Genomic DNA, 16,117 nt, shown 5'->3' with positions numbered 1-16,117 from the left:
GCTGTAGCGGCATCATAGCATTCCTTGTCTAATTCTTCCCATAGTTTGCAGACAATAAGATCCAGAACAGAGGCAATCCTTCACCCTTGTATCACCCTCCTCTTCCCTGCTATCTGGAGATACTGTTGATCCTTCTTTCTCTTGCGGATTTGTCCAAACTGATTAGCACTGGCAGAAACAACCCTTGTGTCCTCCTGGCTGCTTGCCAAAAGGAGCACAGCTGACTTCTCTCCACTGCCCAGAAGGAGTACAGTCAGCACTCATGATTTCAGATATGGTAATAGGAACGTATTCCACCACAATGCCATTTCCCAGCAGCTCGGTTAGCTGGGCATTCACTGGGACAGCACATCACCACTGTGAGCATGCAAATAAGCTCTCCTGTGCAGCTGAGGATGGGGACCAGAAGCCTGAAAATAGCCCAGCAAAGTGTGCCTGTTGTATGGAATGAGAGGTACTTGCCAATTTTTAATCACTGAGCTTAGTGACTGGCATGACAACATTTTTCTGATGGGGAAATTATTTACAGACAGTTGGAAAGTCAGGAGGCTGGCTGAAACAGTGGCAAAATTCGAGTAGGCCTTTCAGTGAACCAGGTCTCTCAGGTACCTGCTTGGGGGGTCCATTGGGAACATGCAGTATATTCTAAGTTCAGCCACCTTTCTGTATGTTTCAGTGTACAAAATTATCTTACAATTATGAAGTGCAATGGTAGGAAGGATTTTGCTTTGAGTCTAAGCTGGGCTGTGGGAGATGGAGCAAGCCGTTTTGTGGCCTGTTACAGTGGTTTGCTTGATTCTGTTTTTGTTGTTGTTGTTGTTGTTGTTGTTGTTGTTGTTGTTGTTGTTTTCATCAGACACTTGCCAATACTGCTATTAAAAGCAGGAAAAAAATCTGACAAATCCCTAAGCAATAAATTAGAATATTAGTTTAGTATTCCTGCTGCCAGGTAGCCATGCAGTCCCTGGAGTTACTGCACAAGGTTTAAAATGTTGAGAGAGGAAGAGGAATTCCAAATATGTTTTTTTCATATTCAGATAACCTTTGAATCTAAGCTCTAATAAAGCTTTTCACCAAAATGAGATGTTAATTACTCAACACTTTCTTCAGACTCTTTTGTTAAACATTTACTTCTGGAGGAAGGCACCCAAAACTGGACTATTTGTGCTATGCTGTTTCTGTGGAAACCGTGTGTTGAAGTGGAGTAGGAAAAACAGGGGGGAGAAGGAGAATGGTAGTGCTTCTGGCTGAAGTCCTGTTGGCCAGTCCCAGTTTCAGCTGGGATAAGTCAGACAAGCAAGCCCTCAATGCTAAAGCCCAGCCAGTTCTCTTTCCTCCTCCCCCTAACTGGTGCCGAGGGAGGAGTCTGGCTCACAGGCACCATTCAAAAAGTGCTCGCTAAAGCAATTTATCTGTGTTTTCCCCTGCTTTTTGCTCACACTAAACAGACTGAATTTACAGAGTTTTCAGGCAACAAGGATTTGAGTCAGTCAGTAATGTTAGTCAATAGCTACCTGAAGTGGTGGAGCAAGCTTTGCTCTGGAAAGAGCCTTCCATTGACAGACATGTTGCACAGTCACTGGTCTTCTAAAAAGCACCACTGTATCCTTGGAAAGACACTCTCCTCTTCCAAGACTGAAAAGACACTTTTTTTTTTCTTTCATTCAGGGGTTTCCAAAATACGCGTGTTTTTGATGAATTGCCAAGAAAGACAGACAGCCTTGACTAATAAACTCAGCTCTTTATTTTCTCTTCCCTGATAGCTGTTTCACTGACAGTCATATTACTTTCTCCTGGAGTAAGATGCCTTTTTTAAAGCTAATATGTGAATTAGCAAAATAATACATTGTGAGGTTTTTTTCTGTTGTTACCGTAATCACTACTTGCCTTCTACCTGTGGATGTAGGCCAGGGTAAAAAATATACAGTGACAAAGTTGTGATTTATGGTTTTATACTCTAGAAGTAGGTGGGAGGGAAATCTATTTCTGCTGCTTACACCCAGAAAATGACTGGTCTGTCCTTGCAGTCTGAGGTCCAGGTTGGAGGGCCAGGGCATTTTGCTGTCTAGCCTCAGTGCACGCATGATGCCATGAAGGACCAAAAGGAAATGTGCAGCAAACATTACATCCAACATTAAGCAGAGACTTCTAAATTGCTGCAAGAAAAGAGGAGGGAACAGAGAAAGCAGCTTGAAAGAATGGAGATTATGGAGGAAAAGCATCTAAGGAAATGGCATTATCTTTTCAAATTCAGGTATAAGTGTGACCCAAGAATTTCAACAGTTTCTTACAGGTAGAAGCTGAAGGGAAGAGCCAAAACCATAGTGATGTTAGCCATGCACATTCATGCCTCTGTATGGAGCGATGAACACCTGCTTCTTGCTCTGCTGCTGCTTCAGCTTCTTGGGAAGACATTGAAATCTCTTCAAGCTTTTCTGTAATCTCTTCTGTGCACTGTGTTGGCAGTCACACACGGAGAAAGTTAACCAGAACAATTCAGGGAACCCTGCAGCCCTTCCCCATTGTATGCCTGTAGCGTGTTGTGCTATGCATGGAAGAAGCAGGAAGGGAAAAGAGAGAAAAGCAGCAAAGCAGACAGCTGATATCAGGCACTGGTGCTGCCTTCGTTCTTTTGTGTGTTAATATTTTCAGGAACTACAGCTGAGTTGCAGTTGAACCTAACTTTTAAGGTTTGTTTGGTTTGTAAGCCGCTCTACATTTTTAGAAGTGCTTCTTGTTTCCAGTTGGCAGGCCTGGCTGCACTCTTCCTTAGGTTATTCAGGCTTCAGGGTTGACAGCTTAAGAAATATCTATTTGTTGAAGGGCTTATTGCTGCTCACCCGTTTGTAATGAATAGGAAGTGCAGGCCACACAAAGACATTATTGATACTGACAGAACATGTGAGAAACACAATGCACTGAAACAACACTCTATTAACCCAAGTTACCTAGCGCAGAAAATGATCGCATTTATATCAATATATGCTTTAGGAGACAAATTAGCCTTGTATTCACTGTAATCCATAAAATTCATCAGGCACAAAACAGAAGGCATTAATCAGCAGCTATTTGGCTCTACACTCCTCCCTACAATAGGTTCTGGAACTGCCCTTTACAAATTGAGAAAATGTGAAAAAAATCTCTCCAGCACTGCATGAAAGTCCCACTCTTTGACAGTCATGATTCCCATACTAAGTAAACAACCGCCACAGCAACACTGTGGCTCACCACTGAAGTGCAACATCACACAGGGGCCATAGTGGCCAGTTTCCATGCAGTGACTTTCCTATGCCCAGCACACTCTTTGATGGGTAGACTGTTCTTCGAATAGGTCCAGTAAGTTTTGGAACCATTGTTAGCCATCACTAGTCTGTATACAACAGTTCTACTCATCTTCTTGCTCTTAGTTTTCCTGCTACAGAAGCACAGTTGAGGATAGAGCATCAATTACAACTTGATTCTCTTGGATAAATGCATTGCATCTCCAAGTAACACTTTCTCTCTCACTCATAACCATATAATCTAATAAACCACAAAGGCTTCTTCCTGTATCTTAAAGCTTCCTTCTACACAGCTGCTCAATCACATACTCACTTAGGATACAATCAGAAGAGGTCCCTCCAAAGGAAAATTCCATATGAAGTCTGTATTTCCATAAAATGAACTTAACGGTGTATGGGCAACAGCTGCATCCTCTAGCAGCTTACAGTAATTGCCATTGATATGATACTGAGAAAAAACAAATACTCTACAACACACTGCAGACAGATTTTTGGAAGTGCTCTGCTTCAGGTAGTTCAAGGAAAACTCCGTCAGTTCCAGGTAGGTTAAGGGAACCAGCTCACAGTGATGCACACAAGGTAAGAGAACTTTTGTGCTGATGATAGGATTTCTCGTAACTTTTACCAAAACTGCAGGCATGACAAGGGCAAGCCACATGACTTGGGCTCCAACATACCAACACGCTCAATAACAGCTTATTAGCAAAGACATGCACGGTTCTTCCCAGCAAGGCTTGCCGTGTAACTACACACTAAGCAAGCAGGCAGCGTGACTGACTGCATGGCTGCCATTGAAACAATGCGCCCTAAGCAAAGTTGCAGCTTGGACTAACAAAACCATGGCTGGTTTTAAAGAACGAGACAACAAACTGTGAATTTCTGCTGTGACACCAGACAGGTGGCATAGAGACAGTTTTACTTTAAGAATACTTGAAGTACTTTAAGAATACCCACAAAGACTTGTCATTATTTGACTTCAAAGGCACATTGGCAAAAATGTGAACAGAATTTAGACATTGGGAAGAGTGCAGGCCAACTAGTCTGCAAAAAACTAACTGGGAAGAACTGAACTTGATGCAAATGAGAAAGTATTATCCTACAGTCATTACCCTGTAATTTCTCTTGCATCCCTCAATAAGAATAACAGTTTAAGATTTAATACTCATTTTAAAAATATTTCTATTTATAAATCATGATATGATCATAAGCTGAAAATAAATCTGATAACAACTGTACAAGCTTCTTTCTGATTACTCAATTTATCAAATTTGGAAACCCAGAACTCGTGATTTGCAAACCGTAATTTTCTGAAGTTTGAAAAAGATATAGAAATCCCAAGGCGGTGTACAGATTACACAGTCATGTATACCAGCCTCTTCTAATTCTAAATATTGACTCATGTGCAATGGGTACATTTTTAAGAAAAGACTTAGAAACCCCTGTCTGATGTTCCATTTTGAAAAGATTTGGCAATTAAGGTACAGACAGGTTCCATTCATAAGGGCTAAGCAAGTGCTGGCCTATCAAACCACTGCTTTGTTTCATAAGTAGAAAAATTAATGAAAGTTGCTTTTTGTTAAACCAATATCCTATGTCCACGACACTTTCCTACTGTTATGCCACCAAAGTATTCTCCCAGTCTTCTTCCTTGCCTCCCGCACTTCCTGCCAATACCTTCAGCTTTCTTCTCTATTTCAAATGCCCCACCACAATCCTGCAATATTCCAAGCTCATTTGTATGTCCTTCTAGACACAAGCTTTGCCCTCTGCTTACCCTTTTTCAACTTGTTGCCTGGACCACAGTAGCAGAATGGGCTTCAGTCACTGGTGAGGATGCAGCAGCTCCTGCCAAATAGGCTCCCATGTTCTCCTTCCTTTCCTGTTATGGGAACATTACTAGTGTCTAATCTTGGTATCTTCGTAGAAACTTTGAAAATTCTAACCTTCTCCAGATTCATTTGAAACTGGGCAATGAAGTCAAAAATTATCAGATGGAGACTAACCCTTCTTACAAATGTTGTTTTCTTAGAAAAAACAAAGGTAAGAAAAGATTCATGCAATCCTATGGGGGAAAAATAAAAGGAGTAAAATAGTAATTAGAATAGCTTTTGGGATGACTCATATTTTAATTAGTTTAGAGTATTAGACTTCTTGCACTCAGTACAAATAAATAATTTTCCATTTCAGAAAAAAACACCACATAAGATTATAATTTAGAAAGAGGTTAAATGAGTTATGAAATGAATAAGTTATTCAGAGTTAAAACTTTAAGTACTTATCTTCAAATATGTGACATTTGCAAAAGTTCTGGTGCTAGCATTTGCTGGCATTTCAAAATGACTGTGTTGTGAGCTGTAGTACGCATGCAGGGGAGAGCAATTGGCCATATCCTTCTGTTTAGGTTCAACATCTTTGGGCATACAAAAGGATGATTTTCCAACCTAATTAAATTCTGTTTGAATAAAAAACTGCGGCTAACTGAGTGTCTGAGTTAGCTAACTGAGGAAATCAATGATAAGCTGCTTCAAGAAAAACAGGGAAAGAGGCTGAAATATCTGTGCTGGGGAGGCATGATTAAGCAGTGTGGTTAAACTGGGAGAAAATCATATTTTACGCACACAGTAAACAACTAATTATTTGTCTAATGTAATCTAAACGTTCTCGAGTACTGCCTAAAGTGAAGAACAGTTGTGCTGCATAATATACCCTGCCCCTGGTCCTGTAGTTCTTTGGGTGGGAGCTGGGACCAGAGCGTGGTACAGCTGCTTCCTGGCCTCACGCCTGCTGCTCATTCCACTCATCAAAACCAGGTGGTGAAGGCTGAGCATGGCTGGATTGCATTTCACTGTAGCTGTGGGACCTGGGTCCTGGATTTCAGATCTAATCGGTGGTCTGCTGAACAGTGAATCTGCAATGTGCTGCTTCATGGAGGACTGCATGGGCACAGAAATAGTGCTCCGCTCTGCAAGTCCTCTGTAACTGCAGCTTGTGCTAACAAATTTAAGCTAACTAACTAGCTAGCTTGGGTTTCTCCAGCATTGTATCTTGATAATTTTCTAGCTTACTAACTCTTTAATTCAATAATTTAGCCCACAGTAGCTGCAGGTCACCAGTAACAGGCTGCTGCTATGAGCCAAGCTGGCTCATTTGAAGCTACCAAAAACCTGCTTATGCAGCTTGTACTTGTATCTTTGTCTGCAGTGGGCACCTGAAAAATTATATTTGGGAACTCATGTTTGACCCTGACAACAGAAAAGTAAAATTACTAGGCCATGATGAAAAGCTGGACCATTTCTTCTGTGTTACGAAAGTTAAGAATTACACAAGGCTCCTGATGTACAAAAATAGGACGGAAAAGGAAATGAGAACTACACTTCCATACCTTGTGGTCTCTTCCTGAAAAAGTCAAGTTAGGAAATGTTCTTGCAGTCCTCTGAGTCTAGTCCTATCTGCATAGCGAAGGGGATAAATTAAAGGCAAAGTTTGCCCACTTGATACCCATCCCACCTATTTTGCTATGTGAACATGAATTACGGCACGTGCACTCAGGTATTACTCCAGGGACCCACACAATTCAAGACAAGCTCTATTTTTACCTGTCTACGTCTTCATTTTCCATTTATCTCCTTAATACGAGGAACCATACAGAAGTGTAAGTCCCTGTCTTCACATGAGTTTCTCAGTTTCTGTGCAGCTATTTCAATCAAGCAATGCAAAAAGATACTCTCAGGGACAGCTGTGTTCCAGCACAGTGAGCTAAGTGGAGACTTGCACAGCCTTCCAGTAGTCCTCTGGGGTGAGCACAGCAAAGCAGGTAATTTGGGATGGCACACACTTACAGGTGATTACTTGTAAATTTGAGGAGGAAAAGATCAAGCAGGGAGTAATTTAGCTCCAGGACAAGAAAATTAGAAGCTGCAAATGCATCTGCTGGAACAATCACACTGGACAGCTTTTGAGGCAGAACAGTTTGTCTCGGATTTTAGATTGGGGCAAAAAGGGCTGTACTGCAGGAAAGGCCAGCAGCAGAGGTAGCAAAGTGGTAACCTCAAAACGACCAAATGGAGAGAGAATCTGTGCTGTGACCATGGATTTATCAAAGGATGGACTCAAGTAGAAACGGAACTGATGACAGAGCCACCAGGTAAAAGGTTTGCTCTTTTTTATGGGTAGAAAAAAGCATAGCCAATGCAGGTATTATTGCTGGGGGTGATAGAAGTTGGTATAGTATGGTCTTCCTTTCATCAAGGACAGAAGTGGCATCACTTCCCTCTCTCCTTTTCCCCTTTGGCCTCTTATTCTATATGGGTATGTGCACATAAATTCCAGCTGGGGAAAATTTACCTATGCAATTAACGATTTACTCTAGCCAGGGTTTAACTGATAACTATTAAACTTATTCAAAGCTGGGATTAGAAGGCTTAGCAAGAACCAAGGGCATATCTTTTTTATCTGTAACAACTGAATTCTGTGAGCAGAGCATTACACTGGTACTAGCATTGAAGCACTGTTCCAGGGAGAAGGCATGGCAAGTCCCACGTGTATTAAGTGAAGAAGGCATTTTGTGCTTGCTGTGCTTGGTCTCCTGTCACTTTTAGTTCACAGCATGCTTTCCAGCCAAAAAGATAAGAAGCACATTTATTTTTAGCTAGCCTTGGCATCCCAGTTCAGTATCCTGTTAATGTTCACCTGCATGTTTTCCCTGTTGATGAGTCTTACAAATGATTAAAATATGAGAAAATCATGGTGGTCAGCAAAATTGCTGGAGAGAGCTCTCTTCCAGTGTGTGCTCTACAGCTTATTAGCTCTCTCCATTCAGTGCTTTGCTAATTGGGCACCAGATTATAATAGTCTTCTGCCAGACGCTGGGAAAAATTGTTCCTTCTTCCAGCCTGGGACCTCCAGCTGATTAATATATTCTCATGGCACAGCTGCTTGAAACCGTAACTGGTAAGCATCCCTTTTATCCCTTGTTGAGGGACTGGGACCATCCTCCTAACCATCACAATTTCTGTGTAAGAATACATTAATATGAAATACTGCTCTGTAGACTGGCAGTATGGAGTAGAACTGTTTCTAAGCAGAAGAGAGAGATGAAATGAAGGCATACTAAGCACATAAAATATTAATTTAAGGCTTAGTATGATACAAATCATAACAGGGGTGGGGTTTTTTTTGTTTTGTTTTGTTTTTTTCTTTCCTTCTTTCTGTGGGAAAAATCAGATACATATTTGGTGAAAAGGACTCTGATCCAGAAAAGACACTTAACAAACAAACAAACAAACAAAATCAAGAAAATAATGATTCAGGGATAACCTGCTGCAAATAAGCTTTGGATACAGGTCTAACATGAATTTAAGTTCCACCGAGGAACTGGGAAGAAGGAAAAAATGGTTGCCAATAATGTAAAGAACAACTGGGAAGCTTGAGAACACAAGTTACAAAATCAAGTATTGTTCTTTGAGTTGTTCTTTTCCCTCATGCCCAATAAGCTGCAGAGCAGATGTTTACCAGACTGTATGTAATATACAAGGGACACACATTTCACATCAGCAGTATCCTGGGCTACATTAGGCAAAGTATTACCAGCAGTTCAAGGGAGGTGATCCTTGGAGTGCTGTGTCCAGTTCTGGGCCCCCAAGAGCAGGAGAGATGTGGGCATAGTGGAAAGAGCCCAATGGAGGGCTACCAAGGTGGTGGAACTGGAGCACTTCTCCTGTGAGGAGAGGCTGCGGGGGCTGGGACTGCTCAGCCTGCAGAAGCTCAGGGGATCTCAGCAGCGTCTATAAATGTAGTCCTGTAGGCTGTGGGGTCTCCTCCTTGGAGACCTTCAGAAGCTGCCTGGACGTGGTCCTGGGTGGCCTGCTCTGGGTGTCCCTGCTTGGGCAGGGGTTGGAGCAGCTGGCCTCCAGAGGGCCCTGCCAGCCTCACTTTCTGTGATTCTGTGATCTTCAGCTGCCTAAGGAATTTCAGAGTTTAAAGAGTGATAGCCCTCCACAAATTCCTGAAGTGAAGACCACTCGGACAGATGTACTTTTTTTACATGAGGACCAGGCTGGCTCTAGAAAAAAGGGGAATGCTATGTTGGCAATGCAGATTTCCATTACCATTTAGATTACTGTTAATTTCACCACAAATAGGATTCTTGCATATTTTTCTTATTTGCAGGTAGATTCCCAATACTATTTCACACAGTACTTTAGTTTATAACTGAATTCTTCATCTTGAACTATGTATTATTTGGGGAAAGAAAGAAGAGCCAGGGAGCCTTATTCGAAGTTGTGAACAGGTCAGACAAAGATGATATAACCAGAAGAGTTAAAAGCAGTGTATGGACAAAACCATCAAGAACATCACATTTCTACATGGGTTCCAAACTACAGTTCAAAGGAAGAGACAGAAAAGGCACCCTTGGTTCTCCGAGAAATCCAGGAGGCATGCTTTGAGCATACGCACTGGACTTAGCAGTGTATTGAATTCACAGTAGCATTTTTGTACCTAGTGTTTATGAGGAATAAACCCCCTTATTTTCAAAACAGGTTGAAGTCAGGTATCTGAACAAAGAAGAAGTCATTGACCTACACTAGATTCTTTCCTCAGTGGGAATTAAAATAGGCATAGTCCTTTAATTTTATTCATAGTTTTGCGCATTTTGTGCATATCTCCCAGAGCTGCTCTCTATCAGGGCAGCCCACTTAGTAAAGTAGTGAGTGCTTGTGAATGTGGGTAAAAATCCTGATACTGAGAAGTTACTTTAGATGGATGGACATATTGTGGGAATGTAGTTTTACACTGTAGTGATTTTAAAGGCCTGGCTTGAGTAAATACTGCAATTAATGCATACTCTTTAGTGACAATATTTACATTCTTAATGTTTACTATGAAATTTTGCAGCTCTGAAGGCACAAACATGAATATTTCCCACCACGGTCATTTATGTGACTACAATGAACAGCAAAGTGGGTTTAAAACATGATTAAATCAAAACCGAAAAATCAAGCCCACTGAATTCATTTCTAACAATGCACAAGCCACATTGTAGTGGATTAGTTTTCTGTGCTTTGAATGAAAACATAGCTGACCATTTAGAATATTTTCACTGTTATTTGATGTTATGCATCTTATAGTAGGAGCACAGGGAATTTCGAGTGCCTAGAGGTGGATAATCAGTCTTTATTCAGTTCTTTGAAACGAACAAAGTTTATTCATGAGTGTCCTTTGTGAAGGCTGGAAAGAAATACTGCTTAGCTAACAAGATGAGCCAGTTCTATTTTAATGATTAGCCGTGACATTTTCTACTTTAAAAAATTCATGTTGCTATTTTATATGGTAGAGATATGGCACAGGCGTATCCAGATAGAATGAAACTGCATGGTTAGTTCACAGATGTTACGAACCAGGCTGTTAATGCTAACGACTATTGAAGCTGGCTGACATTTCACTTTGTAAGATCCAGTTACTGTTAACTTTGTAAAATTTTAATCATATGGGATGAAATATCCCATACCGAGTAATGAAATAATTCATACATTTTAAAGAGGGATATTTTGATCGTACTAAAAGAATCCTGAGGTATCTCTTTGAAATGCCCCTCTAGGACAGTAGTTCCTTGACTACTTTATATGTAATCAAGCTTAATTAAGCAAAAGCAGCGCTATTCTGTGCTTTAACGGTAAACAGTAGCGTACTGTAGCCACTGATGCATGTTGCCTGTGTAACTGAGACATCATTTACCAAATGGTTGCTTCCTACAAAACAGGACAAGTTTATTGTGCTGTCTGGATGAAGTTCTCACACCGTGCCCAGATAAACCAGTTTGGCCAGTGCTTCTTTACTGGCCATTCCACTAAAGGGAGTCTATTTCAGAATGCACAGAATCCTGGAAGATCATAAAGGAGCCCTGGTCCTTGCTGAGATGCAGCACAGCAGGGCAGTGGTTATTCATCGCACAGAAAGGTGTCGGTAAGGGCACTGGAGCTATGTCACACTGAAGGAATTGTTGAGGAAAGGACATCTGGGGCACTGCTGACATAACATGGCATCATCATGGCATCATCCTACTGGTGTCTGATCTTTTGAAGGCTGTGAAAACATCCTATATTAAGTAAAAGTACAGAGGAGGTTGTGGGGAAGAAAGAGGCTTTATTCAAGAAAAAATGAGTCAATTGCTTCCTCTTACACTGAGCTCACAGTCTCTGCTTTGTTGTTTCCATTGTGACTATTGTTTGTGTAGTCCAAGCCAACAGAAGAGGAAACTGGGTAAGCCCACATCTGATTTCTAATGGATTCTCGTCCCACTGGTTGACAATCCCTAACTTTGAGTAGGGAGATTTCTTAGCTGAGATTTCTTAGAAGAAGGCCTCAATATCAAAGATGTGACTTTCCAAAAACTAATGAAAATCTCCTCAAATGTGGCCAGATTATGAGACTTTGTAGAATGGCATTCTTCACATGTTGGATTGTGACATGTTAGACTTTAATACTTAAATCTCAGAGTATTCCACGCTCACATAGCAGATAAATCTGTCACAGGCATGACCAGACTGCATAGCTGCCATTCAGAGTGAAAGAGTAGGCATGAGCCCAAACCACAGCTGCATCACTGTTGAGGAACTTTCCCTATAATTGCTTGTGATGTGTTTGGTCAGGAATTTGGGAGCAGTCACTCATCTTCTGGTGATCCTCTCGTCCCTTGCTGACACTTAATCGGCATGAAGGAAGAAACCAACTGATTTAAACAGAGACAAAAAAGGTAATAGATTGGAACAAGAAGATGAGAGAGGTTGAGATGAGAAGGGCAAGCTGGGTAAAGAGCTGGGAAACAGGAGGAGAGGGGGATAATGATGACATTTAAGACAGGACACAGGAGGAAGTTTTACTGAAAGAGTGTTCAGGAGCCTGCTGGAAGTAAAGGAGAAAGGAAAGACTCGGTGAGTGATTCCAGAAATCTGGGTACTTTGACACTACATTGACTACACACAGAAGAAATGTTATCATAAAAACATTGCCACAGTCTATTTTAATCCTCTTTCAGGTCTGAGTTAAGTCATGCCAGTTCATGCCCTATTTTACACTAGTACAATGCATATCTGGGTTGATGCAGCTATTTCTGGGCACAGGTAAGTTTTTAATTTGATGTCAAGTCGGTGTTAAGCCAGTCTGCTTTGAACTTGGTATCTTTCTTCTTTTATTATTAATCCCAATGTACTTGAAGAATTCTCTACCAATGTTAACTCTGTGCTGCTGGCATATACTATACCATTTTGTAGATGAAGATGAAATCAGATGAGTCATGTAATTTGCTTTAGGAAGAACACAATGAATCAGTAAATGAGCCAGGAATGTGAATTCAGGAATTTCTGACCTTCTGTTTTGTTTTGTTTTCTGGAAATTCCAACACTTGCTTCCTGCTATATTTTTCTCCAGTTACATTTCCAAGATAACAGTTCTGCTTTTCTTGTTTAATGTGTTCATTGCTCCTCTTGTTAACTGAAGTTATACTCAAGCTGTGATGAGCCAACAGTCCTCCTGCCTTTAAAAACAAACACACTTTATTAGTTGCTGTTGGTAAATACTTCCTATCTTTGTCTCTCTTGCTCAAAACCAAGCAGAGAATTGTTCTCTTTGCTTTGTTTAAATCCTAGAGGGGAAAAAAAAAAAAGTGCGTTGGCAGCCAGAAAATTCTTTAAGTGAACAAGAGGACGGACTCATTGTTAGTATGCACACACTAGTGCATCATACTTAAAGAAATGTGGAATGGGGGTGGGAACTGATGGAACAAGAGACAAACATGAAAGGCGAGAGGATGAGAAGGCTGGACTTGCATATTAATAAGAAGTCTCCACCACTCAACGTTTTTTTTCTCCCTTTGCCTTATGTGATATTTCTTGTCTGTTCCATTCCGTGCAAAAGCAGCATGCAATTAGCTAATATCCTAATTTCTGAGAAAGTGCAATTCAGAGAGCACACTATCACACACTGGGAAACATAATGCTGAAAGGAATTGGTACAGAAATTAGGGCAAAAGCTTCCAACATCCCTCTGCTCAGGGAAGAGTTGTGAATTATTCTCAGAAAGCAGACTATCATACTTACAGGATTGCTGCTAGATTGCTTTTTATTCTGTACAAATGTATTCCATTCATGCCTGAAAAGTTAATGTCTTCTTGTGTAAGTGGGATATTTCAAAGCTGGGTGGAAACAAACCAAACATCTGTGGGGTTTCAGATGTCTGGTCTGAACAACATTATAAAGAAGTAAAATATCATTCCATAATTTATTTTCTCCTTTCCCTCCCCTGATGTTTGCACCAGATCACCTAAATCTGATGTTCCTCCTTTCTGTGAAGGTCATATTACCTAAATCTCATGGTGCCCTTCCCCACTGTGAATGAGGTCTGCGGTAATCCTTGTAATAGAACAGGCACCTGTTCCGGTATTATGTTCAAAGAGAGGCAGCCAGAAACAGTTGCATTCTGACCTAGTCCACTGTTCTTCATGTTGTTTATTGATTTTACAAACATCTTCTTTTGATTTCCAGTCTTCTCTCTTTACTCATCATTTATTTTTGTAAAAGATAAGTTGCATACAATAAGACGTATTGAAATTAAGATGGAGAATTTCACTGAAATGAGTGGATTCAAACAGACATAATCCAGGCAATCCATGTGCCATGAATTATTTCTGCAATTTTTTTTTTTTTTAATTTTCACTTACAGCTTGGGTTCTCATGGAGTTAGATTCTCAAGAGTCCGAGAAATATATATTTTTTTCCTGAAATATGTTTAGCCTCTACTTACCTTAATTTACTCTTCAGTTTTGTTAATTGTACATGGTAATCCTCTCTATACACCCATGCAGAGTCTCAGTGGACTTTTTTCACTTCTGCGTGAGCATTATCCAAGCAGCTTTTCAGGAAAAAAAAAATCACAACAAAAATCGGGAAGAATATGGTCAAAAAATATGTGCTCATTGAATACAAAGACACTGACTGGGTGGAGTACACTCACCTGGTACTAACATAATTCCTTCTCTGTTCACTAACAAATTGTTCCCAAGCCCTGATTATGTTGCTGACATCATACTCATGAGGAAAATTCCTTCCTAACTCTAGATTTGGTGAATTTGTAACCCTGCTGATGTAAGCAAAGCTCACAGTAGTTATCTAAGACCCAATTCTCCAATCAGTTCTACATATAAATCTCCCACTGAAGTAAACAATTGCACATGAGTAGCTGAAAATATGATTGGGACCCTAATATGATTTCTGCTCTACAGCCAAACCTAAAAGAGAACTTTAAGCCAGCTCTGCCACTGAAAGTAAATAAAGTCTCACCATTTCTCCATCATCAGCTGCTATTTTCTACCATTGTCTGTACAGGCACAAGTATTCATGCAAGGGCACACCTGAACCAATGAAATTAAAATTAGCCTAAAAACAAAGGGTAGATATGTAATTTTCTTTCCTACATTCAACTATTTTTTAATTTTCATGCATCTATACTTTCTAGGCAGAAAGACTTCAAAATTCCAGTCCAGTCAGATGCGTAGCATACCAACATGGAAATGTGTGGTGTTTTTTTTTTTTCCATGGAGGATGGAAAACAGAAAATGTGTTGATTTAGAAATGCAGCTGTGGTGCCTCATGTTGGCAGAGGAGAGTTGGAGTTTAGAAACTTCATGGTCCTATTGTTTTCTGCTCACTAGGCTCCCTAGCCAGATGAAAATGTATTACACATTGTGGTATGTCCTCTCTGAGTTGTCTAGCTTTGTATTTCTGTTCCTGTCCCATTTCCAAGCTGAACTAACCACAACTACGGATTCAATTTTCTGTCTAGTTGAAATCTCTATGATCCAATTACTTACGACTAGTGACTATTGCTTCCCTTCACTCTCACAAGACCTTGACCACAGCTCCTTCTAGATCTTCATCCTTGTGGATTCTTTGGCTTGCCATTTAGGGAGGCAGGTCTGTCTTGAAATTTAGTGACCATCCGCTGTTATCTTTTGTTATTATGCCTTTGAATTCCAGTCCCACACGAAGATAAAAGAGAGGCGAGACAAGCCTCACGCTCATACTGGAGTTCTCAGTCTGATCCAGATCATGTTCTGCATCAAGCATAATTAGAAATTGTGACTACGCAAAATTTCAAAGTCATAACAAGTGTCAAAAATTGAGGCGTGCTATGCACAGCAGAAATAGATGACAGCTTTCAACAGGTCAGAACTAGGCCATAACCAAACAGAACCTGACTTCGTGGGCACCGTGACACCACGTTACTATCGTGGTCTGCGGGAAGAAAAAAAACCTTGTACAGAATTGTCAGTCGTGACAAATAACTTAGTGAGAATCAGAATTAAGGAAATCTAATTTCCCTGGATTTGTGTCATGAGGTTAATTGCTTCTGGCACCTGACCCCGCAGTTCCCGATAAGCTGAGGCTGACCTAGCCCCAGGTGGCTGCTGGGGACGCAGAAGGGCACTTCCAGGGCCGCTGGGCTCCCCTCATCCTTCCCTTGCCATGACCCCGAGCATGGAGCAGCAAAAGGACGATGAGGGTGGTGTTTGGGCGGCTTCACTTGGCTCCCCAAGCTGAACAAACCCCCTCAGGGACACCCAAGGGTGGGCCCCTGGAGGTGGCTGCTGGTGGAGGGCAGAGCTGCCTCTTTTTGAGCTCAGGGAGCCCTGCACATTGCCTGCCTCTGCCATCCCTTCCCTGAAATCCCTCAGAACCGCGTGCATGGCGATCTGTGGAATGAGCACCAATTTCACACAAATACTTAGGTGGTGCTTAGGGACATGGTTTAACGGGTGATACTGGTGGTAGGGGCGGTTGCAC

The 16,117-nt window shown here is 41.1% G+C and overlaps 1 protein-coding gene across 7 annotated transcripts in view; it reads left to right on the top strand.

The window, feature by feature from the left end:
* Positions 1–11,981: 11,981 nt before the first annotated feature.
* The window catches only part of SRPK2 (SRSF protein kinase 2), a 148,978-nt gene continuing 144,842 nt past the window's right edge, over positions 11,982–16,117 (top strand). For 3 of the 7 annotated variants that reach the window (XM_035549590.1, XM_035549598.2, XM_035549592.2), the window contains exons 1-2: positions 11,988–12,211; positions 12,316–12,400. In XM_035549590.1, coding sequence (XP_035405483.1) covers positions 12,340–12,400 — 61 coding nt within the window. In that variant the 5' untranslated portion in view covers positions 11,988–12,211; positions 12,316–12,339. Of the gene's footprint in view, positions 12,212–12,315; positions 12,401–16,117 lie in introns of all 7 variants that reach the window. The other 4 variants (XM_035549591.2, XM_035549600.2, XM_035549593.2 and 1 more) reach the window with 3 other exon arrangements.

This window comes from Cygnus atratus, chromosome 1, assembly GCF_013377495.2.
Source record: "Cygnus atratus isolate AKBS03 ecotype Queensland, Australia chromosome 1, CAtr_DNAZoo_HiC_assembly, whole genome shotgun sequence".
NCBI lineage: Eukaryota > Metazoa > Chordata > Aves > Anseriformes > Anatidae > Cygnus > Cygnus atratus.
Note: the sequence above shows the minus strand (reverse complement) of the source record. Positions and strands in the feature narration are given on the sequence as shown.